The 27,225-nt window shown below is 49.7% G+C and overlaps 1 protein-coding gene across 1 annotated transcript; it reads left to right on the plus strand.

The window, feature by feature from the left end:
* The first annotated feature begins 726 nt into the window (after positions 1-726).
* On the plus strand, positions 727-26,830 carry EIF4EBP1 (eukaryotic translation initiation factor 4E binding protein 1). The gene is made up of 3 exons (XM_531121.6): positions 727-958; positions 23,556-23,735; positions 26,369-26,830. Exons 1-3 carry the CDS (start codon positions 814-816, stop codon positions 26,398-26,400), a joined length of 357 nt encoding a protein of 118 aa, XP_531121.2. The 5' UTR covers positions 727-813; the 3' UTR covers positions 26,401-26,830.
* Positions 26,831-27,225: the final 395 nt, after the last annotated feature.

Here is a 27,225-nt window from a genome sequence, read left to right on the forward strand (position 1 = left end):
AACATCCATCCATCCATCCATCCATCCAAGGAGTACCTACTAAACCTCAGGTGGACGTTGGACTCAACTCAGGGGCTATCGGGAAACCTCTTCGACACTCTTACTCCTCTCCAACGCCCTTCCCCACCCCCACCTCCGCGCCCCCAGCTCTAAATTTAGCTCCCAGGACGCCGCTGGTTGGTTCACTCCTCCTCCCACACCCTCTCTAAAGGCCGGGAACGGAATTGTTAGCCCCTCCACCCCCACCCCCATCAAGGTCAAGAAATTGAAGCGGGGCGGGGGGCGGTGAGCGGTGAGCATAACTACTCAATCCCCATTTTCTCATCTGAGGAACTAAGGCACGAAACAGGGAGTGCCGAAGGGTACACCAGGCCTGATGTCCTAATGCAGAAACCGGGCCTTCCTGCAATGGGCCGGGTCAGCTCGGATCTCCGCGCGGTCCTGAGTCGCCGCCCCCAACCCGGCCAAGGATTAATTTAGGCGAGCTATCCCGCCCGCCATCCCCATATCCGTCCCTGCCAGCGTGGCGGGGAGGGACCCCGGACGGAGGGGCAGTCGCTGCGGGGCGGCGCCAGCGCCCGTGCGGAAAAGCCCGTGAGCAGACGGGAGTGGGTCGGGGGGCGGCGGGGGATCCCACGTGGAAGCAGCGTCCTGGAGCTGGGTGGGGCTGCGGCGCGGACTACAAATCCCAGGGGCGTGGGGCGGGAGAGGCGGAAGGGGCGTCCTGGGGCGGGGCGGGACAGGGCGAGGCGGAGCGAGGCTGGAGGCGCGGGAGGGCAGCGAGAGGTTCGCGGGTGCAGCGCGCAGGAGACCATGTCCGGGGGCAGCAGCTGCAGCCAGACCCCAAGCCGGGCCATCCCCGCCACTCGCCGGGTGGTGCTCGGCGACGGCGTGCAGCTCCCGCCCGGGGACTACAGCACGACCCCCGGTGGCACGCTCTTCAGCACCACCCCGGGAGGTAGGCGCGGGCTTGGCGACGCCGCTTGCCGGCTCCTGGGCGGGCGGGAGGATCGGGAATCGCGGATTGGACCGGGTGTCCAGGCTCAAGGGCGCCGTGATTGGAAAGAACGGAAAAGGGGCATCGGAGAGACAGCGAGGGTCATGGAAGTGGCCGCCCGCTTCCCCTCTGAGTGCGTCTTCCAGACCCGAGTTACAAACTGCCCCGTTTGTTTCCTCTTTCTGTTAGGTGTCAGACAGCTGACACCTAACAAACGCGCACGCCTCCAGGACAGCCACATGCCGAGCTGTGCTGCCCCTTGTGGGTGTTGGGGGCGCTCCCGAAGCGGGAGAGGGCGGAGTTAGGGTGGCCCACGATCCAGGAGAGGCCTGGCCTGGTGTTTTTATGGGATGGGTATTATCTGTTGGGATAAACGATTCCTGCAGGGCCCTTTTTCCTTTCCGAAGCACGCCGAGTTTTGTGTTGGACTCGCGCGCTCTGACTGAGGTTCGGATCTGGGGGTGCTTGCCTGCTCCAGCAGCGCCTCCCGGGCACCTGTGGCACGTTCCCCATTTACGCGAGTGGGATCTCCGCGGGGGGGACCCTGGCGCCACGGCCAGGGCTGTGCAGAAAAACACGTTCTTCTGTCCGGGGAGAGGAGGAGGCACCGTGTGACCTCCCTGGGAGAGGATGAGGAAGAGGAAGCTGAGCTGGCACGGGTGGGGGGGGCCAGCCTCGGGCTGCCCTCAGGAACCTGGCATTCCCTCCCAGCCCCGGAGCCCCAGCGCACAGACGCTGATGAAACCTACGCGCCTGTTTGCATGATTAAATAAATCCTCGTGGCTCTCTACTCCCCTCCCATTGTCGCACTGCCCCCACCCCTTTTTGCTCCTCTCCCTTCATTCTCCTCCACGCTGCTTTCCATACTACTAGAAAACGCGACAGATCCTGGCGCTTGGCTAGGTGGCGGGCGGGGGCCACATGCTTATTTTCTCAGGCAGCTGTCCCACCAGCAGCGAGCGCGGCCAGATCCGAGGTCCTCTGCTGTTTGATCCAAAACATACACTGTTAGAACGGTTAGGGATCTTGTCCAGCCCTGCCGTCTTATTCTACAGAGCCCGGCATTGAGGCCCCAGAGCTTGAACACGTGTCTGTTGCCCATTGTCACACCGTTTTCCCAGATTGGACAAGAAATAGCAACCAGGCAGAGAAGGGAGAAATGCTTCCTTTTCTATTAGAAATGAGCCAAGGAAAAGCTCGCAGGGGCTCTTGTTGCCACTCCCGACTCATGCTCTTTCCCTTGCTGGGTCTTTTGTAGTCCATGCTGTTCTCCTTTGTCTCTGTCACAATGGTCTACCAGGACAATTCCTGACAATTTTGGAGTTCTTTCAAATGAGGGTGTAAGTGTCTGCTGGATTTGTTCAGGGTGGGCCCTGAGGCCGGCCTGAAGGCGCAGGTAGCCCTTTTTTGCACCCTTTATTGCTGGATTGTTGGGTCAAATTGGAAGCCACGGATACTGTTTATAGGCACTTCTGGCCCGGGTACCAAGGTTCACACCTGTAATCCCAGCATTTTGGGGAGCCGAGGCAGGAGAATTGCTTGAGGCCAGGAGTTCAAGACCACCCTGGGCAACATAGTGAGACTCCATCTCTACAAAGAAACAAACAAAACAACAACAAAATGTTGTCCTAGCTACTACAGAGGCTGAGGCCAGAGGATCGCTTGAGCCCAGGAGTTGGAGGCTGTAGTGAGCTATGATTGACCACTGCACTCCAGCCTGGGTGACAGAGCGAGACCCTATCTCTAAAATAAATAATAAATATAAAATATAGGAACTTCAAATCCACTTTTCACTTTGGGTTGGGAAGTGGGGAGTGGGCAGGGGGCTGACAGACCACAGCAAATCCCCTTCCCTTTGAAGGTCTTTAGCAGTAGGGGGAGTGGGGAAGGGACTTCTGCATCAGGGCATAGCATATGTTTCTGAGATCACTGGAAGAAGCTAGCAGTGCCAGGACCCTAAAGCCAGCTCACTGTTTGGTCGTCCAGTGGAGCAGGTACAGCTCACAGTCCCTAAGCCAGGGAAACCTGGCTGACTTCCACTAAAGTCAAGCAAGCCTGGTCGGCCTCGATTAGCCAAGGTGTGGACTCCAAAGCCCACCTCAGCCTACCTCTGCCAGGGCAGAGAAGCCAAAATGGTCACATCGCAGCCAAAATGGTCACACCCTTTTGCTCCAGAGCAGAATACTGCCTCTCAGTCTTCCAGGTGCTTGAGGATAACTGGGGGCTTCATTTAAGTGCATATTCTGATTCTGTAGGTGGGGGTGGGAACTAGATTCAGCATTTCTTTCTTTTCTTTCTTTCTTTTTTTTTTTTTTTTTTTTTTTGAGACAGGGTCTCACTCTATCACCCAGGCTGGAGTGCAGTGGCGCAATCTCAGCTCACAGCAACCTCCACCTCCTGGGTTCAAGCAATCCTCCCACCCCAGCCTCCCCAATAACTGGGACAACAGGCATGCACCACCCATGCCCAGCTGATTTTTGTATTTTTTGGTAGAGACGGGGGTTTCACCATGTTGGCCAGGCTGGTCTCAAACTCCTGGCCTCAAGTGATCTGCCTGCCTCGGCCTTCCAGAATGCTGGGATTACAGGCGTGAGTCACCATGCCCGGCCTAGATTCAGCATTTCTAACTAGCTCTGACTGATTGGTGCACATACCACACTCTGAGTACTCAGGAATTAGTGAAACATAACTTCGCTCACCTTTCAGATCTCTGGAGTCTAGCAAAAAAAAAAAAAAAAAGATGGCTCCATCCAGGTAAACTTTGATCTCTAAATCGTGGTGTGGAGAGCCAGGCTTTTGATAGAGTGTCTGCATGGCTGTCTGCACCTGCTTACTTATAGGGACTGTCAGCTTCTCAGGAAAAACCACTGGAATAAGTACCCCCCAGTCACTCCTGCTGGGAATGGCCCTCAAGTGATTGTCCCTGGAGGGAAAGAAGCAGCAGTTGGGTTGCACTATCTCCATTCCTATGACTCCAGTTTGCTTTCCTTTTTTTTTTTTTTTTTTTTTTGAGACGGAGTTTCGCTTTGTCGCCCAAGCTGGAGTGCAATGGTGAGATCTTGGCTCACTGCAAGCTCCGCCTCCCGGGTTCACGCCATTCTCTTGCCTCAGCCTCCCGAGTAGCTGGGACTACAGGCGCCCGCGACCACGCCTGGCTAATTTTTTGTGTTTTTAGTAGAGACAGGGTTTCACCGTGTTAGCCAGGATGGTCTCGATCTCCTGACCTCGTGATCCGCCTGCGTTGGCCTCCCAAAGTACTGGGATTACAGGCGTGAGCCACTGCACCCGGCCCTTTTTTTTTTTTTTTTTTCCTGAGACAGGGTCTCATGGTGTCACCCAGGCTGGAGTACAGTGGCACAAACATAGCTCACTGCAGTCTCAAACTCCTGGGCTCAAGTGATCCTCCTGCCTCAGCCTTGCAAGTAGCTGGGACTATAGGCACGTGCCACCATGCCCTGCTAATTTTTTTATTTTTTTGTAGAGGCAGGGTCTCTATGTATTACCCAGGCTGGCCTCAAACTCCTGGGCTCAAGCAGTCCTCCCACCTCGGCCTCCCAAACTGCTGGGATTGTAGGCATGAGTCATCTCACCTGGCCTCCAGTTTGCTTTCCATGGTCATTAACCATTTGCACACTGAGGCTCTGCTCTGAGGTTAGCTGTCCAGAGTACTTAAGATAATTTAATTTAATTGCTGAAGGGAGTGTCATGTATGAATATTTGAGTCTGTGGAGTCTTAAAAATATCCAGCGACACCATAAACAGCTCATTAGCCAGCAGAACCTTTGAGTGGGTCAGAAAGAAACTTTCCCTCATCAATCTCCACATTCCCAGCTCCGTGTTGCATGTTTGACTCTGAAGCCTATATACAGGCTTGGATGGCAGTTGTGCCAAAGACCTGTACCTGGATAAGGTGAATCCGAAGTGAGCAGGTAGGGCTGCAGGTGTTAATGGCACCCTGTTTGGTTAAGCAAACAAGGTCTGTGCCCAGGAAGCTTACCTTGGAGCAGCTCCCAAGTCTTTGGACATGAAACAGGCAGTGCTGGGAAGAAGGGGACGTAGGCTGGGCACCAAAGCCAGAGCACAGCCCATGTCCTGAGGCCTTAGTCACATGGAGGGAAGAAATTATTAAGGATGGGTTAAAAGAGCTTGGACATTAATGCAGTGAGGGAGAAACAATGGACCCTCTTCTCACATTTACCTGAGCTTCCTTTTAAAGTGTTTGAAGGAGCTGGGTGTGGTGGCTCACTCCTGTAATCCCAGCTATTAGGAAGGCTGAGACAGGAAAATTACTTGAGGCCAGGAGTTCAAGACCAGCCTGAGCAACATAGTGAGACTCTGTCGGTATAAATTAAATGAATAAAATTTTTTAAAGTGTTGGAAGCATTCCACACTGTGTCCCTTATTAAAGATTTGGTGGGGGGTTCCTGGTGTAGAGCACTCCAAAATCCCTCCAATCCCCAGACTCCTTTTTATCATTATTATTATTTTGAGACGGAGTTTCGCTCTTGTTGCCCAGGCTGGAGTGCAGTGGTGCGATCTTGGCTCACTGCAACCTACGCCTCCTGGGTTCAAGCGATTCTCCTGCCTCAGCCTCCCAAGTAGCTGGGATTACAGGCATGTGCCACCACACCCGGCTAATTTTTGTATTTTTATTAGAGACAGGGTTTCACCATGTTAGTCAGGCTGGTCTCAAACTCCTGACCTCAGGTGATCCACCCGCCTCAGCCTCCCAAAGTGCTGGGATTACAGGCATGAGCCACCACACCCGGCCTTATTATTTTATTTTATTTTATTTTATTTTTGAGGCAGTCTAACTCTGTCGCCCAGGCTAGAGTGCAGTGGCATGATCTCAGCTCACTGCAGCCTCCACCTGCCAGGTTCAGGCTGAGACAGGAGAATCCCGGGTAGCTGGGATGACAGGCACGCACCACCATGCCCAGCTAATTATTTATTTATTTATTTATTATTATTATTTTCCTCAAGATGGAGGCTTGCTCTGTCGCCCAGGCTGGAGTGCAATGGTGCGATCTCGGCTCACTGCAATCTCCACCTCCTGGGTTCAAGCAATTCTCCTGCCTCAGCCTCCCGAATAGCTGGGTTTACAGGCACGCTACCACGCCTGGCTAATTTTTTGTATTTTTAGTAGAGATGGGGTTTCACCACGTTGGCCAGGCTGGTCTCGAACTCCTGACCTCGCGATCCGCCCGCCTCAGCCTCCCAAAGTGCTGACATTACAGCCATGAGTCACCGCGCCTGGCCTATTTTATTTTATTTTTGAGGCAGAGTCTCATTCTGTCACCCAGGCTGGAGTGCAGTGGCACCGTCTCAGCTCACTGCCTCCTGAGTTCAAGCAATTCTCCTGCCTCGGCCTCCCGAGTAGCTGGGACCACAAACCCGGCTATTTATTTTTGTAGAGACAGGGTCATGCTTTGCTTCTGAGTCTGACCCTCTAGTTTTTTATTATTTGAAAGGAGAGGCCAGGTGCGATGGCTCACACCTGTAATCCCAGCACTTTGGGAGGCTAAGCAGATCACCTGAGGTCAGGAGTTCACGACCAGCTTGGCCAACATGGTGAAACCCCATCTCTAATAAAAATACAAAAAAAAATTAGCCGGGCCTGGTGGCAGGCGCCTGTAATTCCAGCTACACAGGAGGCTGAGGCACGAGACTCACTCGAATGATTCTGGGTGACAAGAGTGAAACTCCGTCTCAAAGAAAAAAGAGAGAGAGTTTGATTTTTTTGCTTCCTAAAAGACCAAAAAAGTCCTTCATTGCCAAATCTGAGGAAAAAGGGTCAGCAGAGCAATACCATATTTATCCATTGACATAAAGTAGCGAGGCATTTTCTCATATAGACCTTTATTTTCATGTTCTGGAAGATGAGTTAGGAAGGCACAGCAATATTGTTTCTTCTTTTTTTTTTTTCTTTTTTTTTAATTTGAAACAGGGTCTCACTTTGTCACCCAGGCTGGAGTGCAGTTGCAGCCTCAACATCATGGGCTCAAGCAATCCTCCCATCTCAGCCTCCCAAGTAGCTGGGACTACAGGCATGCACCACCACGACCGGCTAATTTTTGTATTTTTTGGTAGAGATGAGGTTTCGCCATCTTGCCCAGGCTGGCCTCAAACTCCTGAACTCAAGTAATCCACCCGCCTTGACCTCCCAAAGTTCTGGGATTAGAGGCATGCTCCACTGTGCCTGGCCTGGGAAGGCACAGCAATATTGAAAAAAAGGAACATTGCTTTCTAAGGTGAGTTTTAAAAAATAAAAATGTTCAGTTGTGCACATAGATTCTTGCCTGTGCCAACAAACCCGTGAAAAACCTGTTTCTTTCTGGTCTGACTTAGACCCATGCCTGGGGTCTCTCTCCATTATGATTCATAGCGAATGAATCACACGTTTTTGTTTACGTGTTTGTTCCCTAGGTTAGCCAGGAAATTTTTTCTGAGCAGTCTTACTCATCTTTGTATCCACATGACCTAATGCCAGGTCTAGTGTCTGGAAGGTGAAGAGTTGAAAAGAATGCTGGAATGAAAGCGTTCCCCTCGGGATAACCTAGTTTTCTTATTTTATTTATTTATTTATTTTTGAGACTGAGTCTTGCTCTGTCGCCCAGGCTGGAGTGCAGTGGCGCGATCTCAGCTCACTGCAACCTCCACCTCCCTGGTTCAAGTGATTCTTTTGCCTCAGCCTCCCAAGTAGCTGGGATTACAGGCACCTGCCACCACGCCCGGCTAATTTTTGTATTTTTAGTAGAGGCGGGGGGTCTCACCATGTTGGCCAGGCTGGTCTCGAACTTCTAACCTCAGGTGATCTGCCTGCCTTAGCCTCCCAAATCACTGGGATTACAGGCATGAGCCACCACACCTGGCAGGAAATATATGCCTTTTAATGAGAGAAGCTACATGTGCAAACAGGAATGGGAGGAGTGGTAGGAGCCACATTTTCGAATAATCCTCCACAAGGGCCAGACCTCAAAGAATGGGTCTTAGAGGGAACGTGCTGCCTATCCTGATGTGTGGCCAGCAGAGCCAGGACCAGGTGCAGAAGCCGACTAGAATCACAACCCTGTGAATCAGGGTTAAAGAACAAAGGACACCTTCCTAAAGGTACTGACTTATAGATCCCATACCCTGTTCTCACGGCCTTATGTTCACTTCCACAAAGCAAACCACACAAGGTCGGGTGCAGTAGCTCATGCCTGTAATCCCAGCACTGTGGGAAGCCAAGGCAGGTGGATTGCTTGAGGCCAGGAGTTTGAGACCAGCTTGGGCAACATAGTGAGACCCTGTCTTTACAAAAAAATTTTAAAACTAGCCAGGTGTAGCATCATGCACCTCTAGTCCTAGTTACTTGGGAAGCTGAGGCAGGAGGATATCTGGAGCCCAGGAATTTGAGGTTACGGTGAGCTATGATCACGCCACTGCACTTCGGCCTGTGTAACAGAGTGAGACCCTGTCTCAGAAGAAAAAAAAAAGCAAACCACACAGGTGGCCATGATGCTGGACCGCTAAGCAATCTATTCCTCTTTGTGTTGAGCCTTCATTGCAGGCCATCACCCAAACCATCTCCTCTTCCCCCTCCAAGTGTCCTGCAGGCCAGGCTTTGGGAACACTCTTCAGAGGAGCCCACACCTGCCCTGCCCTACCCAGCACTACCATGTGAATATCCTTAATTTTCTGTAGTACTTGCAATAGGATGGACTCATGTGTCTGTGCCCAGCAGTACAAAACCAGGCAGGAATGAGAATAGCAGAGGGTACAGTCGGGCTCAGTACTCCCTTTGGTTTGGAAGTGGACAGTGTGGAGGTCTCTTGCCTTAAGGAGCATGTGTGTGAGTGTGTGGTGTAAACAGATTTCTCTCTTCTGCCCTTCTGAACACAAGGGTAGAGTGGGCCTGCCTTAGTTTACTATGGCTGCCATAACAAAATGCCACAGATTGGGTGCTTTAAACAAAATGAATTATCTCCTAGTTCTGGAGGCTGGAAGTCCAAGATCAAAGTGCCAGCAGGGCTGGGTTCTGAGGCCCTTCTCCTTGGCTTGCAGATGGCCACCTTCTCCCTGTATCTGCACATGGGCCTTCCTCTGTCTGCATCCAAATCTCTTCTCATAAGGACCCCAGTCAGACTGGATTAGGGCCCCACCCTAACAGCCTCATTTTAATTTAATCATTCTCTTGAAGACTTTATCTCCAAATACAGTTGCATTCCGAGGTACTGGGGTTGGGCTTCAACATAAGAGTTTTGGGGGCAGGCCGAGCATGGTGGCTCATGCCTGTAATCCCAGCACTTTGGGAGGTCAAGGCGGGCAGATCGCTTGAGGTCAGGAGTTCAAGACCAGCCTGGCCAACATGGCAAAACTCTGTCTCTACTGAAAATACAAAAAATTACCCAGGCGTGGTGGCAGGTGCCTATAATCTCAGCTACCAGGAGGAGGCTGAGGCAGGAGAATCTCTGGAACCGGGGAGGCGGAGGCTGCAGTGAGTTAAGATCATGCCACTGAACTCCAGTCTGGGTGACAGAGTGAGATCCCATCTCACACACACGAAAAAAAGTTTTTGGGAGAGATGCTATTCAACTATTCAGCTCATAACAGGGCCATTCCCCTTTCCAACTGGGACAGCAATCACTACTGTTTGTAATGGGAGGCATTTCAGAAGGTCATTCCCTATTGGTAATGAATTTCAGGGACAGCTTCACCCATAGGGTGCATTTGAAGTGTTTGGGAGGAGGTTAAGGAAGGGGAGGAGCTTGGCCAGCAATCAGAATAATTAGCTCAGCTATTTTGTTCTGAAAGTCTCTGTCAAAGCCAATTTTCTTTTCTTTTCTTTTCTTTTCTTTTTCTTTTTCTTTTCTTTTTTTTTTTTTTTGAGATGGAGTCTTGCTCTGTTGCCCAGGCTGGAGTGCAGTGGTGCGATCTTGGCTCACTGCAACCTCTGCCTCCTGGATTCAAGCGATTCTCCTGCCTCAGCCTCCTGAGTAGCTGGGACCACCCGGCTAGTTTTTGTATTTTTAGTAGAGACAGAGTTTCAATACGTTGGCATGCTGGTCTCAAACTCCTGACCTCAGGCGATCCACCTGCCTCGGCCTCCCAAAGTGCTGGGATAACAGGTGTGAGCTATCACACCTGGCCTGAAGCCAATTTTCAAAGAAACTGACCTATTCCCTCCCATGCCGGGGCCTCAGAGGGAGAGGCTGCTGAGCGTCCCCATCTGGTATCCAGCAGCTTCATAAGACCCCTGGCCCCTGAGAAATGTTGGGATCTTGGTTCTCTTTGTGGAGGTCAGCGGTTGCGGGGCAGAGGTAAAGAAAAGTCTTGGACTGAGCGTGCTCTGCATCTCTCACCAGGATTTCCACCCCGGCAGTTCTGTCCTGCTTGTTAAATAGACCATCCAGCCAGAAAAGCCACCCAGACACATGTGATTCCTCCCTGGACTGTGTGGCGAGGAGGGAGGGAAGACCGAGATTCTGGCATGTCGGCGTATTTACCTCCAGGTTAACAGGGAGCTGCCTCAGAGCTGGAGTTCAGATTGTCCAGGGTGTTTTGCTCACTGGCTGTTGGCTTGGATCTGAGCAGAAGCATTTGGACCTCCCCCACCCCGGCCCTGTTGTGAAATGCTCTCCCTCTCCCTGGAATGGGAACAGCAGTTCTAGGAATTCCATCCTCGTACTCTCACTAAGCCTCACGTCCCCACATCCAATGGAAGAATGCTTCTGCCAAAGGAACCCCAGGGGAAAGTGAGGGCCATGCGCGGCTCAGTTTACAGAAGTCCTATCCAGCCGCAGAGTATGGGCACTGGAGGGCTATGGGGAAGCGCTCAAGGCAGGGAACATCCTGTTCTGACAAGCACCCAGAAGTCTAAGACCTCCTAATTTTTCCAGCTGAGAGTGTTAGCTAAGGGGTGGTAGCCTGGTCTGCCTTACTAATTTTATTTTATTTTGTAGAGACAGGGTCTCACTCTATCACCCAGGCTAGAGTACAGTAGCATGATCCCAGCTCACTGCAGCCTCAAACTCCTGGGCTACTCCTCCTGCCTCAGCCTCTGGAGTAGCTGGGACCATAGGCGCACGCCATCATGCCAGGCTACTTTTTTAATTTTTTGTAGAGATGGGGGTCTCACTGTGTTGCCCAGGCTGGTCTCAAACTCCTGGCCTCAAGCAATCCTCATGCCTTGGCCTCCCAAAGCACTGTGATTGCAGGCATGATCCAGCCTTGCTAATTTTAAACAGTAGGAGGCATTTAGGATTGGAGTTGAGGTGGGTTAGGTTGGCCTCTGGACGGCTGTGAGGGGACAGCCTTTCTGGGCCTCAGTTTCCTCTTCTGCAAGGTGAAGCTCCTGCGTGGGGAGTTGTAAGGGGGAATAAGACCTAGCACGTCAGGCTGTGAGCACAGACCGGAGGGGATGACAGATGGCAACGATTGCTGTATGCACCTCGCCCGAAAATCTAAGCCTTCATTCATGCAGCACTCCAATGCTCCTTGGCCTCCAAAAATGCTTCCTGTTCCCGGCTCGTGACATCTTTCTTTGGTTGCGTATGTTCTCCCAAGTGATTTTCTCTTTAACAGCAATTATGTGAGTGTCACTTTATTCTCACACAAAGAATCTTGATGTTCTTTATTTTATTTAATCTTCATGATACTCCTCTGAGGTGTGGATTTTGTTATTCCCTCCCTCTTATAATTGAGGAATGAAAGTGCAACTTGGAGTTCAGGGACTGATATGTGGCAAGCTCAGGTTTGAGCCCAGAACATCTGCCTCCAAGCACTATGCTATTTGTACATTAAGTACCTGCCAACAAGAAGATCCTAAAAATAAATGGCACGTGCCTGGTGCTTTCAAAATAGTTTGAATGAGCCTAGTACAATGCCGTTGTTTTACAGGTGAGGAAACTAGAACCTAAGGGAATGTCTCTATGGCTTTATTTATTGTAATCCCAGAACTTTGGGAGGCCAAGGTGGGGGGATTGCTTGAGCCCACAAGTTCAAGACCAGTCAAGGCAACATGACAAAACCTTGTCTACAAAAAAAAAAAAAAATTAGCTGGGCATGGTGGTGCATGCCTGTAGTCCCAGCTACTTGGGAGGCTGAGGCAAGAGGATCACTTGAGCCCAGGAGGCAGAAGTTGCAGTAAGCCAAGATCACACTATTGTTCTCCAGCCTGGGCAGCAGAGCGAGACTCTATCTCAAAAAATAATAATAATGATAATTAATTAATAGAAATATTTCCTTACTTTTTTTAGAGACAGATCTTGTTCTGTCTCCCAGACTACCGTGCAGTGGTAAAATTGTAGTTCCCTACAACCTTGAATTCTGGGTTCAAGCCATCCTCCTGCCTCAGCCTCCTAAGTAGCTGGGACTGCAGACATGCACCACAACACCTGACTAATTTTTTGTTTGTTTGTTTGAGACGGAGTCTTGCTCTGTCACCCAAGCTGGAGTGCAATAGTGCGATTTTGGCTCACTGCAACCTCTGCCTGGGTTCAAGCAATTCTCCTGCCACAGCCTCCCAAGTAACTGGGATTACAGGCGTCTGCCACCACGCCCAGCTAATTTTTGTATTTTTAATAGAGACAGGGTTTCACCATGTTGGTCAGGCTGGTCTCAAACTCCTGACCTCAAATGATCCACCTGCCTTGGCCTCCCAGTGTGCTGGGATTACAGGCGTGAGCTTCCCCACCCGGCCTACACCTGGCTAATTTTTAACTTCTTTTGTAGAGATGGGATTGTGCTTTGTTACCCATGCTGGTCTTGAACCCCTCCATTGCTTTATATATTGAAAGCAAACTACTGTCACCACAAAGCATGCCTTGAAAAAAAAAAAATCATTCCTATATTTGGTGCACATTTGGAGTTTAAAATCCTGAAGGATACTGACTAACAAACATGCTGAAGTTTATGATGGTTCTTGGTTTCCGTGGGCCTAAAAAGGAGGGAGGACACCCTCACCCTGTCCCTTCCAAGTGTCTCTCCTGAATTGCTTACCTGTCCTCTGATTTATCCCTGCTTTGACTGATAATTGGTTGCTGGTATGGATGGAACTGAATAAATGGTGAAATTATGTCACCTGGACCCTGCAGGTCATGATAATAACTAGAATTGTATGGGGCTTACATTGTGTCAGCCACTGTTCAAATCCACACAGTAATCCTATGAAGTTGGCACTATCATCATCATCATCATCATTGTCGTCGCCAATCTGGAGAAGCAGAAACTGAGGCACAAAGATTTTAAGTCATAACTTGCCCAGAGTCATGAGAGCTAGCGAGTGGAATGACAGAGCTGGGTTTCCAAAGGATTTCAGGTAGAATGAGCCTCAGTTATTGTCCCCAGATAGTTCAAGACCGAACCTTGAAATCTACCCCCAGCACACAACGGGCTGGATCCCAGCTACACAAATGGTTTGAGGTGTAGGGGTGCTCCTCTCTTCTTCCCTTGCCCTGCTGGGAGGCAGGGTTCTGGGTTTCCCTGCTCTGCATCTCTGGGTTGGCAATCAAGGTCAGCCTTAGCCCACCTCCCTCACCCCTCGGGCACTGGAGAACTGGGGTGAGATGGATGTTTCTCTGGGCCGGGGGTTTAGGGTCAGGCTGCTTGGAAGCAGGAAGATGGAGGACTTGGGATCTGTGCCCCTTGGTGATCTCCTCTTACACCTGTCTGTGGACTTCACACACTTGGCTGTAATCACTTGTTTACGGGTCTTTCTCGACTAAATTACATAAGGTTTGGATCTAGGCACTTTCACTACATCTGACTTTTTTAAATCCCTAGCACCTCGCATGGTGCTAGTACAAAGTAGAGGTTCAGTGAGTAAATAAATGAGACCAGCACATCTACTTTCAGGAAAAAAGGATTGAGCAAAGACCGGCAAATATGTGGGTAAGGATTAACATTTTTGTCCCTGGATTGCAGTAGTCTCTATACTTGAATACAGTTCATGGGAGTTAAGGTGTAGTGTAGGGTTTTGGGGTTTTTTTTTTTGTTATTTTTTTTGAGACAGAGTCTCACTCTCTTGCCCAGGGTGGAATGCAGTGATGCGATCTCAACTCACTGCAACATCTGCCTCCCGGGTTCAAGCAGTTTTCCTGCCTCAGCCTCCCAAGTAGCTGGGATTACAGGCACATGCCACCACGCCCAGCTAATTTTTGTATTTTTAGTAAAGACAGGGTTTTGCCATGTTGGCCAGGCTGGTCTCGAACTCCTGACCTCAGGTGATCCACCCACCTTGGCCTCCCAAAGCACTGAGATTACAGGCATGAGCCACTGCGCCCAGCCTGAATCACTTTTTTGATAAATGAGGTTTTTTTTACTTCTGTATTTTCTCTCTTCCTCTCCCCTCATTGTCCCAATAAAATTACATTTCAAAGTTTTAAAAATCCAGCCAGGTGCAGTGGCACACACCTGTAATCCCAGCTCCTCAGGAGGCTGAGGCGGGAGGATCACTTGAGCCCAGAAGTTTGAGTCTAGCCTGGGCAACATAGCAAGATTCTGTCTTTAAGGAAAACAAAAAACAAAAACAGACTGGGTGCAGTGGATCACTTGAGCCCAGGAGTTCCAGCCCACCCTAGGCAACATGGTAAAACCCTGTCTCTACAAAACAGTATATACAAAAATTAGCTGGGTGTGGTGACACTTGCCTGTAGTCCCAGCTACTCAGGAAGCTGAGGTGGGAGGATCACCTGAGCCCAGGAGGTCCAAGGTTGCAGTGAGCCATGATGGCACCACTGCACTCCAGCCTGAGTGACAGAGCAAGACCCTGTTTCAAAAAAAAAAATTTAAACTAAAATTAAAAGTAAACATTTGTTGTTTTTATTATGATGATTCTTGAGCCAAGTACTATCTATAATAATAGCATTTCCACTTTTATATATGTATATTTTTAAAAAGCAGTTAATAATTGCTTTGTTTTAAAAATGTGCTTAGTTTTCATTTAGGTTTTCCCAAACCTTCCAGAAGTTCTCTAAAATGCCTCACAGTAAGGTCTTGCACACAGTTGGACTTCTAGATTTATCTGCCCATTTTTTCCCTCTCTCCTAAACTAAGACAAGATTTGGAGTAACGGTTTGGCTGCTCCAGCCCTGCCACACAACTGTCAATGTGGGGTTCCCTGAAGCTCTAGTCTTTCTATAATTTTGGCAGAACACATCTTACTGTATTCTTTCTGAAATGTCTCTATGGCCAGGTGCGGTGGCTCACACCTGTAATCCCAGCACTTTGGGAGGCTGAGGCAGGAGGATCATTTGAAACCAGGGGTTTGAGACCAGCCTGGGTCACATAGCGAGACCCTGTCTCCAAAAATAAAATTTGATTTAATTTAAAGAAAAAAGAGAGGCCGGGTACGGTGGCTCATGCCTGTAATCCCAGCACTTTGGGAGGCCGAGACGGGCGGATCACCTGAGGTCAGGAGTTCGAGACCGGCCTCAACATGTAGAAACCCCATCTCTACTAAAAATACAAAATTAGCCAGGCTTGGTGGTGCAGGCCTGTAATCCCAGCTACTCCGGAGGCTGAGGCATGAGAAATGCTTGAATCTGGGAGGCAGAGGTTGCGGTGAGCCGAGATTGCGCCATTGCACTCCATCCTGGGCAACAAGAGCGAAACTCCGTCTCAAAAAAAAAAAAGAAAAGAAAAGAAAAAAGAGAAGTATCTCTGTTATACTTTTACTTGATTTGTGTTTGGCAGGGGATAAGATGCAGGTTGAAATGAATTTTCTGTCAGATTGTGAAGGTGTCGAGGCACCGTTTTCAGGCTTCCAGTCTTGCCATTTAAGACATTTTATGCCCTTCTCATTCCCTGTCCTTGTGTGTACCTGAAAATCCTATAAAGGATTTTCTCTTTATCGCCAGTATTGTGAATTTCACAATGACGTTAACTGAGTGTTTTGAATTCATTGCACTACTTACTGAAAGGGGAGCTTCAATTTCAAGACATCTCTTTCAATTCAGGAAAATTTCCGTCTTCTTTTTTTTTTTTTTTTTTTCTTGAGACAGGGTCTCGCTCTGTCCCCCAGGCCGGAGTGCAGTAGCGTGATCTCAACTCACTGCAACCTCCACCTTGTGGGTTTAAGCAATCCTCCTGCCTCAGCCTCCCGAGTAGCTGGGATTATAGACACACGCCACCATGCCTGGCTAATTTTTGTATTTTTAGCAGAGATGGGTTTTCACCATGTTGTCTAGGCTGGTCTTAAACTCTTGATCTCAAGTGATCTACCCACCTCGGCCTCCCAAAGTGCTGGGATTACAGGCGTGAGCCACCACACCTGGCCTTTCTTCATATTTTTAAAGTAAATTCCCTTTTATTAGTTTCTCTTTTCTCCTTCTGGACTTCCTGCCATCCAATATTGGACCCCTACTTTATTATCTTTTTGCCTATTGTTCATCTCTCTTTGTCCTTTTGTTTTTCTTTTTTCTTTTTTTTTTTTTGAGATGGAATATTTCTCTGTCCCCAGGCTGGAGTGCAGTGGCACAATCTCGGCTCACTGCAGCCTCCGCCTCCTGGGTTCAAGCGGTTCTCGTGCCTCAGCCTCCTGAATAGCTGGACTACAGGTGTGCACCACCACACCCAGCTAATGTTTCGTATTTTTAGTAGAGACGGGGTTTCACCATGTTGGCCAGGCTGGTCTTGAACTCCTGACCTCATGTGATCCACCCGCCTCAGCCTCCCAAAGTGTTGGGGTTGTATACGTGAACCACTGCACCTGGCCTCTTTTGTTTTTCTTTTAAGATTTTCTGCTTCCTTTATTACCTGTTTCCTCCTGTTGATTTGCTTAGATCTCACCTTAAATGCTACAAGCCTTTCTCAGAAATGTGTGGGAACATTTGACTGGTTGGTTTTTTAAATTTTTTTAAATTTAGTTTTTGACACAGGGTTTCACTCTGTCAATCAAACTGGAGTATAGTGGCACAGTCTTAGCTCACTGCAGCCTTGGACCTCCTGGGCTCTGGTGATCCTCCCACCTCTGCCTCCTGGGTAGCTGGAACTACAGACGTGTGCCACCACGCTTGGCTAATTTTTGTCTTTTTTGTAAAGACAGGGTTTTACCGTGTTGCTCAGGCTGGTCTCAAACTCCTGGGCTCAAGCAATCCGCCTGCCTCGGTCTTTTCTTTCTTTCTTTCTTTTTTGAAAGACAGGGTCTCGCTCTTTCGCTCAGGCTACGGTGCAATGTCATGATTATAGCTCACTGCAGCCTCAACTTCCTAGGCTCAACTGATCCTCCCACCTCAGCTTCCAGAGTGTTGGGATTACTTATAGGTGTGAACCACTGCATCGGGCCTGGCTGTTTTATTTAAGGGTGGGGAACTCAGGAGCTGGCCAGGAGTCCCTTGTGAGGCCCAGAGACTGATGGGTTCCATCTGGTGGCTAGCTGGTTTTATTCACTGTGGACCCCCATGCCACAATCAGTTTCTGTAGGTCTTTATCTTCACTCTTTATACTGAAGCAGGGGAGAGGAGAGGGCTTAAGGCTCACCATTCAGGAGGTCAACTTTAATTTCTCTGTCACCCCTCTCCTTGGGGCAAGGGACACCTGGCACCCCTCTGGTAAGTTTGCTTAAGAGAGTAAACCTCAGGGCAGCTGCTAGATGCTGGTAAGAACCTGGGGTTTCCATTTTCCATACAGACTTCCAAGCAGTCTCCCTGTTATCAGCCCCCATCCCCAGATTCCATGCTGTGCCTAATTCCTGAACTTTCCTGGGGTTCTCTGGGGCAAACGGAGAACTTGCTCCACCCCCACCTCCCTGCATTTCAGTGTCACCCGCTTCCTCCCCATGAGACCGTTGACCGCTCCTGTACTTGCCTCTGTCTTTACCTGTTGTGATTTGGGGTGACAGTTGGAGCTTTCCCTGCATCCAGGTTGGAGAACATGCTTGTACTTCTCATTCTTGGTGTTTGGCATGACTTTTGAGAGGAGTAGGAGAAAAATGTCATGGCTCTGCCATCTTGAAGTCGCTTTGATCCTCAAAAGTACTTCATACTCTTTGTTTGTAGTGACCTAGTGGAGGTGGGTCATTTACCCCAGTGTACAGAGGGGTCCAAGACAGGCCTGCTGATGACGTAGGACCTCAGTTAAAGAGGTTTTGTTTTCCTTTTATTTATATTTTTTTTATTTTTTTGTGACAGAGTCGTGCTCTGTCTCCCAGGCTGGAGTGCAGTGGCACGATCTCGGCTCACTGCAACCTCCGCCTCCCAGGTTCAAGTGATTCTCCTGCCTCAGCCTCCTGAGTAGCTAGGATTAGGTGTGTGCCACCATGCCCGGCTAATTTTTGTGTTTTTAATAGAGGCGGGATTTCGCCATGTTGGCCAGGCTGGTCTCGAACTCCTGACCTCAGGTGATCTGCCTGCCTCGGCCTCCCAAAGTGCTGGGATTACAGGCGTGAGCCACTGCGCCCAGCCTGTTTTACTTTTAAAGATGAGGTCTTGCTGTGTTGGCCAAGCTGGTCTGGAACTCCCAGCCTCAAGTGATCCTCCAACCTTGGCCTCCCAAACTGTTGGGATTTACAGATGTGAGTCACTGTGCCCAGCCGTAGCCCCCACCTTTGGCTAAAGAGTTTTATGTGGAGGCCACCCTAGCGTGATGCCACTCCACCTGCTGAACACACACACAGGTTTCTGTCAGACCACACCTGACCAGCAGCCCTGAAGGGACTTTGGCATCCATCCCACCCACTCGTGTTTCCATTTCCTGACCTTGTACATGGGCCAAGTGTCCCCAGCACCAAGTAGCTCTGCAGCAGGTGTCTTCAGCCAGGCTTTAAGGTTTGTCTTTTTTTTTAGACAGGGTCTCGCTCTGTCTCCCAGACTGGAGTCCAGTGGTGCAACCACTGCTCACCACAGCCTCAATCTCTCAGGCTCAAGCGATCCTCCCATCTCAGCCTCCCGCGTAGCTAGGACTCCAAGCGCATGCCACCATGCCTGGTTAATTTTTTAAAAATTTTAGTAGGCCAGGTGCAGTGGCTCATGCCTGTAATCCCAGCACTTTGAGAGGCCGAGGCAGGCGGATCACCTGAGGTCAGGAGCTCAAGACCAGCCTGGCCAACATGGCAAAACCCTGTCTCCACTAAAACTACAAAAATTAGCCAGGCACCTGTAATCCCAGCTACTTGGGAGGCTGAGGCAAGGAGAATTGCTTGAACCCGGGAGGCAGAGGTTACAGTGAGCCGAGATCGCACCACTGCACTCCAGCCTGGGCAACAGAATAAGACTCCATCTCAAAAAAAAAAAAAAAAAAATTGTAGATAAGGTCTTGCAATGTTGCCCAGGCTGGTCTCGAACTCCTGGGCTCAAGTGATCCTCCCACCTCAGCCTCCCAAAGTGCTGGGATTGCAGGTGCGAGCCACCTCACCCAGCCTTCGGCTGACTTTCTGAATGCTGCTGTTTACTCCTCACAGACCCCTCCCCAACTGAAATCTCTGCTTTTATTAGGTAAAATTAGGATTCTTATTTTTAAGTACCTGTGGTAGCCATAGAACAAAGGGCATAGAGGCTTTTTCTTTCACTTTTAAGTATAATTAATGATTTAATTTTTTTTTTTTTTTTTTTTTTTGAGACAGAGTCTTGCTTGCTCTGTTGCCCAGGCTGGAGTGTAGTGGCATGATCTTGGCTCATTGCAACCTCCGCCTCCCAGGTTCAACAATTCTCCTGCCTCAACCTCCCAAGTAGCTGGGATTACAGGCGTGTGCCACCACGCCCAGCTAATTTTTGTATTTTTAGTAGAGACAGGGTTTCACCGTGTTGACCAGGCTGGTCTTGAACTCCTGACCTCAGGTGATCTGCCTGCCTCGGCCTCCCAAAGTGCTAGGATTACAAGCATGAGCCACTGCACCTGGCCTGTTTTTTTGTTTTGTTTTGTTTTGTTTTGAGACAAGGTCTTGCTCTGTCGCCCAGTCTGGAGGGCAGCGGCGCGATCTCAGCTCACTGCAGCCTCTGCCTCCCAGGTTCAAGCGATTCTCCTGCCTCAGTCCAGAGTAGCTGGGATTACAGGTGTGTGCCACCACGCCTGGCTAATTTTTGTATTTTTGGTAGAGACGGGGTTTCACCATGCTGGCCAGGCTGGTGAAAGCAAGATCTTCAAGAAGTATTTGTACTCCCATGTTCATAGCAGCATGATTCACAATAACTGAGAAGTGGAAGCAACCCAGGTGTCCATCAGTCAGAGGAAAGGATAAGCAAAATGCGCACACACTCTCAATGGGATATTATTCAGCCTTCAGCAGGAAGGAAATCCTATCACATGCTACAGTGTGGAGGGACCTTGAGGACATTATGCTAAGTGAAATAAGCCGGTCATGAAAAAGCAAATCCTGTATGATTTCACTATATAAGACTACCTAGAGTAGTCAAATTCAGAGAGACAGAAAGTAGAACCCTGCTTGCCAGGGCCTAGAGGGAGGGGGGAAGGGGAGTTGTTGTAGAGTTTCAGTTTCACATGATGAAAACGTTTTGGAGATGATTGGCGGTGATGGTAGCACAACACCCTACCGAAAATGTTTAAGATGGTCAATGTTATGTGTATTTCACCACAATTTTTAAAAAGTCACCAGGGGCTGATGACCTTTAAAGAGGCTCTCCAGATGGTTGCTGGCCCCTGGGCTCTTCTTTGAGACTGTTGAATCTTTAACTCTTAGGTTTCACGCTATGATAAACAAACCAATAACAACAAAAAAAGTGTGGCTCATGTCTGTAACCCCAGCACTTCGGGAGGCTGAGGCCAGTGGATCACTTGAGGTCAGGAGTTCAAGACCAGCTTGGCCAACATGGTGAAACCCTGTCTCTACCAAAAAATACAAAAATTAGCCGGGCGTGATAGCACATGCCTGTTGTCCCAGCTACTGGGGAGGCTGAGGCGGGAGGATTGCTAGAACCCAGGAGGCAGAGATTGCAGTGAGCCAAGATTGTGCCACTGCATTCCAGCCTGGGTGACAGAGCAAGACTCCATCTCAAAACAAACAAACAAAAAGCAAAGTTGGGGAGAAACAAGAAGGGGGGGACTCTTGCCGAGTCTCAAAGATTAAGAAACAACAGAAAAAAAGTGGTCCCATCTGGAGCCAGGATGTCCAGCCACTTGTCCACTGAGTCCCCACCCCGCTGCCTGGACCCTGGGGTCTCTGGGCTTCCCTCCCCTCTGGGGAGGAGAGATTGTACAACCCCAAGCCTTGCAGAGTGGAGCAGTGCCACATCTGGCCTCTAGAACCAAAACAAATCTGGGTCACTTTTTTAAAAAAAGAGTTAGAAATTGGTCTTCCCTTACCTCCCCTCACTGTCACCCCAGCCCTGCAAAGAGAGGGCACCACTGCTCTCCATTTGTAATCTGGGCTCATAGGCACTCAGACCTAGAAGGTGCATGGGTCTTTATTTTACAGATGAGGAGATGGAGGCCCAAAACAGGGGGTGCAAGGAGCAAGGTGCATAGGGTCACACAGCTGACTGGGAACGGAGCCCAAATGCACCCTGGTTCTTTACACCCCTCCTCCTAAGAAACAGCTGTGCGCTGGAGTCCCATAGGCAATGAGCAGGGCTGTCAGCTTCAGTATCACTGCCTCTCCTGCAAGGGGACAGGAGAGTAAGACCAGTGACTGCCTGGAGGGGCCACAGCCAGACTAGAGGAACACAGCCAGCAGGTGAAGTTTATCTTTAGGTATCTCTCTGCATTCCTCTGCCCTTCAGCATCTCACATCATCCTCAGCACAGAGCCCCATTTCAGGAACTCACACTCAGACTCCGAGATGGAAATTGGTTCCTTTCCAGGGGTTTACAGAGTCCAGTGCTGAGCATCAAGAAATGAATCTCAATATGTACAACTATTATGGATCCATAAAAATTAAAAATCAAAAAAGTAAAATAAAGTGTAAGAAATGAATCTCAGCTGTTGGAATGCTACTCATCATAGCCCCTAAGTGAAGGAGAGATTTCAAGGTTATTGCTAAGGAAGGGCATTCCTGAAGTCCTTAAATCATGATTCCCAAACTTGGGTTATTCATATTTTATCTGCACAATTATTACCATACCTTGCATTCCACTTGTACAGATATTTAATATTTCTTTATATCACCTTAGCTTTTGAATTTAATTTACATTATTTTATTATAGAATCTATAATATATTATTATATTATTGTATATTAAAAGGAATTGCTATCACTACTATATATGGAACACCGGATTCACTTGCCATAAATAGAAGGTAGCTATAAAAAGATATAAAGGGGCCGGGCACGGTGGCTCACACCTGTAATCCCAGCACTTTGGGAGGCCGAGGCAGGCAGATCACGAGGTCAAGAGTTTGAGACCAGCCTGGCCAACATGGTGAAATCCCGTCTCTACTAAAGATACAAAAAATTAGCTGGGCATGGTGGCACGCACCTATAATCCCAGCTACTTGGGAGGGTGGGGTAGAATTCCAAGGTCAGTGACACACTGGCAGGACACACTGGGGGCCTCACAAAGGAGGGGCTCAGCAGGAGAGCCCACCCTTCACTCCTGCCTCTGGCTCTTCTCCGCAAAGCCCAGGCATTTCTCTCTTTTTTTTTTTTTGAACTGTCTTTTTGAGATAGGGTCTCACTGCAGCCTGGACCTCCTGGGCTCAAGCAATCCTCCCGTCTCAGCTTCCCGAGTAGCTGGGACTACAGGCACGTACCCATCATGCCCGACTCATTTTAACATTTTTGTAGAGATGAGGTCTCTCTAAGTTGTCCAGGCTAGTCTCAAGCTCCTGGGCTCAAGCAGTCCTCCCACGGTGGCCTCCCAAAGTGCTGGGATTACAGGTGTGAGCTACCACACCTGGCAAAAGTTCTTATTTTTACTACTCTGGTTGAATCACAAGTATTTTCTGTTTGGTCATTTGTAAAATGCAGCTATTCTGGGTATCCCACAGGAGTGCTGTAAGGACAGGACTGAATAATGACTAGAAATGCATTTTTTCCACCGTGGTATGTGATTGTCATGGGTAATTAACACTGAGCCCTGGTGGGTGAGTGAGCTGAGGGGCCATAGGGACAGAGCACAGTGTGCACAGAGCTCTGGGAAGACACAGGTGCAGTCGGTGGCCTGCAGACCCCTTCCATTGGATCATTCCATGTGAAGGGGAGTCGAGGCTGTTTGGAGGTAGCAGAGTTCTGGGTGGCAGCCAGGCCCCCAAATAAGCCTCACTACTCTGGCTTTTTTTTTTTTTTTATGAAAAGGAGTCTCGCTCTGTTACCCAGGCTGGTGTACAGTGGTGCAATCGGCTCACTGCAACCTCCGCCTCCCAGGTTCAAATGATTCTCCTGCCCCAGCCTCCTGAGTAGCTGGGATTACAGGCTGCCACCACCACGCTGGCTAATTTTTGTATTTTTAGTAGAGACGGGGTTTCACCGTGTTAGCCAGGCTGGTCTCGAACTCCTGACCTCAGGTGATCCACCCACGTTGGTCTCCCAAAGTGCTGGGATTATGGGCATGAGCCACCGCACCCAGCCTCCTCTGGGTTTTTCAGGAGAATCTGCTGCCTCTACTGCAGCCACGCCTTTAAAAAGTGGAAAAACTGGCAGGCAAGAGGTTGCAGATGGCTTGACCAACCTCCCTGTTCCCTTCTAGGTACCAGGATCATCTATGACCGGAAATTCCTGATGGAGTGTCGGAACTCACCTGTGACCAAAACACCCCCAAGGGATCTGCCCACCATTCCCGGGGTCACCAGCCCTTCCAGTGATGAGCCCCCCATGGAAGCCAGCCAGAGCCACCTGCGCAATAGCCCAGAAGATAAGCGGGCGGGCGGTGAGTGTCGGGGCTTGGCCAGGCTCTACCTTGGGAAAGGGAATGTATGAGGCTCCTGGAGTCCATCCACTGGGGGGAATTCCAGGGAGGAGGACTCTGCCCTACCCTCTAAGGAGCAGCTCAGAGCCCAGAGGGTGAGAGTAGGGGTGGGGAGGTTGAACTCTTCATTGGTAGCAACTTTCCCCCTGAAAGGGGCCCAGGCACCTCAGGAAAGGTGATCTGGCACCTTTGGGTCATGTAATTAGCGGGGAGTTTGTTTGAAATGGCAGCGGCTGCACACAGCAACTTTTGTAAGCATGTGCCTCTGTATAATTGTCTCTGAAGCATTTCCACTTGGAACACACCCATGATGTTTGTGGTGCAAGAGACAAGTTATCAAAGACACAGTGTACTTGTCCTTTGGGAAATTATATGTCTACAAGATAAGAAATACATCCGGGATGCCTCCTGTTGGGCTGTTGGTCCCCTAGTGGATCTTCATGAAGGCAGGTGGAAACAATGCAGCCAGTTGTCTCTGCCGATTTGACATTTGGTAGCTGGGTCCTTCCTGCTGTCCCCACCTCCCGAGTAATTAGAGCAGCCACTGTGGTAGTGGTGTAAGTGAATGCACTCTTTGTGGCATCCTGACTGGCCTGGCAGAGTGTTGGAGTTCTCTGCTGCAAGATGATGCAGCGTAAGCACTTCCGGGCAACTATAATCAGATTGGAACCCGCCGACCCTTCACCCGGAAGGCCGTACCCCAGGCCCAGACAGGAAGCAGCAGGGACCTCAGCTGGGCTGGCTCTGCTGACAGCAGCAGAATTAATCTCCCCAGGGCCTGCAGGACATGATTCATAATTACCTTGGGAACCTCACAGTACAAGACAGACAATAGTTGCCTGTGTCTTAGTCTGTTTTTTTATGGCTGTAACTGAATACCTGAGACTGGGTAATTTATGAAGAAAAATGGTTTATTTCTTATAGTTCTAGAGGCTGGGAAGGCCAAGGGCATGGTGCCAGCATCTGCTGGGCTTCTGGTAAGGGCCTCCTGCTGCATCATAACATGGCGGGAGGCATCACAGGGCAAGAGGGGCACATGAGAGAGAACCAAGCTGCCTTTTTATAACACTCTTGTGATAACTAGCCCACTCCTGTGGTAACCCATTAATCCAGGAATGGGCTAATCCATTCATGAGGACAGAGCCTTCATGACCCAATTACCTCTTAACGGCCCCAACTCTTAATACTGTTACATTGGGGATTAAGTTTCTGTATGAATTTCAAACCATAGCATTCCAGCCCTGGACCCCCCAAACTCATGTCCTTCTCATATACACATATATTAATTTGGTCCCCATATCCCCAAAGACTTAACACGTTGCAGTCCTAGCTCAAAAGTTCAAAGTCCAGAATTTCATCTGAATCAGACAAGACTCACAGCATGATTCATCTCAAGCTTAATTTCCTTCCAGCTGTGAGCCTGTGAAACGAAAAAAGTTATCTACTTTCAAAAAATAGGGGCTGTCCCTGGCCCCTAAAAACATCAGCTGGTGGCCAGGCACAGTGGCTCATGCCTGAAATCCCAGCACTCTGGGAGGCTGAGGCAGGATGAATACTTGAGGCCAGAAGTTCAATACCAGCCTGGGCAACAATGCAAGACCCCATCTCTACATAAAATTTTAAAATTAGCCAGGCATGGTGGTGCATGCCTGTAATCCCAACTACTTGGGAGGCTGAGGCCAGAGGATCATTTGAGCCCAGGAGGTCAAGGCTGCAGTGAGCTATGATGGCGTAACTGCACGCCAGCCTGGCCAAGAGAGTGAGACCCTGTCTCTAAAGAAAAAAGCAAAAACAACAAAAGAGTCAGACGAAATGATATAGTCTGGATATTTGTCCCTGCCCAAATCTCATGTTAAATTGTAATCCCCAGTGTTGGAGGTAGGGCCTGGTGGGAGGTGTTTGGGTCATGGGGACAGATCCCTCACAGCTTGGTGCTGTCCTCATGATAGTGAATGAGTTCTCTTGAGATCTGGTTGTTGTAAAGTGTGGGAGTGCCACTCCACCCTCTCTCTTGCTCCTGTTTCCTCCATGTGACATGCCTGCTCCCGCTTTGCTTTCCACCATGACGAAAAGCTCCCTGAGGCCTCCCCAGAAGCCAAGCTGAGGCCGGCGTCATGCTTGTACAGCCTGCAGAACCGCAAGCCAGTTAAACCTCTTTTCTTGGCTGGGCACGGTGGCTCGCACCTGTAATCCCAGCACTTTGGGAGGCTGAGGAGGGTGGATCATCTGAGATCAGGAGTTCGAGACCAGCCTGGCCAACATGGCAAAACCCCGGGTCTACTAAAAATACAAAAATTAGCTGGGTGTGGTGGTGGGTGCCTATAATCCCAGCTACTCTTTTGGGAGGCTTAGGTAGGAGAATCGCTTGAACCCAGGAGGCGGAGGTTGCAGTGAGCCGAAATTGGGCCACTGCACTCCAGCCTCGGAGACAGAGTGAGACTCCATCTCAAAAAAAACAAAAAAAAAACAAAAAAAACGCATTTTCTTTATAAATTACCCAACCTCAGGTATTTCTTTATAGCAATGAAAGAATGGCCTCATATACCAAGCATTCACCCATTGTTGACCTGGCCCTCTGTCCCCTCTCTCCCCAGGTGAAGAGTCACAGTTTGAGATGGACATTTAAAGCACCAGCCATCGCGTGGAGCACTACCAAGGGGCCCCTCAGGGCCTCCCTGGGAGGAGTCCCACCAGCCAGGCCTTATGAAAGTGATCATACTGGGCAGGCGTTGGCGTGGGGTTGGACACCCCAGCCCTTTCTCCCTCACTCAGGGCACCTGCCCCTTCCTCTTCGTGAACACCAGCAGATACCTCCTTGTGCCTCCACTGATGCAGGAGCTGCCACCCCAAGGGGAGTGACCCCTGCCAGCACACCCTGCAGCCAAGGGCCAGGAAGTGGACAAGAACGAACCCTTCCTTCCGAATGATCAGCAGTTCCAGCCCCTCGCTGCTGGGGGCGTAACCACCCCTTCCTTAGGTTGATGTGCTTGGGAAAGCTCCCTCCCCCTCCTTCCCCAAGAGAGGAAATAAAAGCCACCTTCGCCCTAGGGCCAAGAGTTGGGCCCCGTCTGAGCTTTTTTCAACTCTGTTTGGTAACTAACACCAGCTGCTATCTGTACAGTGCTGCTGCTTTTTTTTTTTTTTTTTTTTTTTGAGACGGAGTTTCACTCTTATGGCCCAGGCTGGAGTGCAATGGCGCAATCTCAGCTGATAGCAACCTCCACCTCCCGGGTTCAAGCAATTCTCCTGCCTCAGCCTCCCGAGTAGCTGGGATTACAGGTGCCCGCCACCACGCCCAGCTAGTATTTTTTTGTATTTTTGTAGAGACAGGGTTTCACCATGTTGGCCAGGCTGGTCTCGAACTCTTGACCTTAGGTGATCCACCCGCCTTGGCCTCCCAAAGTGCTGGGATTACAGGTGTTAGCCACCGTGCCCAGCCTTGTACAGTGCT

Source organism: Pan troglodytes, chromosome 7 (genome assembly GCF_028858775.2).
Source record: "Pan troglodytes isolate AG18354 chromosome 7, NHGRI_mPanTro3-v2.0_pri, whole genome shotgun sequence".
Classification (NCBI taxonomy): Eukaryota; Metazoa; Chordata; class Mammalia; order Primates; family Hominidae; genus Pan; species Pan troglodytes.

Bases quoted from the DNA above. Each gene is read 5' to 3' on its own strand.
- EIF4EBP1 (XM_531121.6), top strand. From the start codon at position 814: ATGTCCGGGGGCAGCAGCTGCAGCCAGACCCCAAGCCGGGCCATCCCC. The intron at 959-23,555 runs GTAGGCGCGGGC...GTTCCCTTCTAG, and splicing joins CTTCAGCACCACCCCGGGAG to GTACCAGGATCATCTATGAC. The intron at 23,736-26,368 runs GTGAGTGTCGGG...CTCTCTCCCCAG, and splicing joins AGAAGATAAGCGGGCGGGCG to GTGAAGAGTCACAGTTTGAG.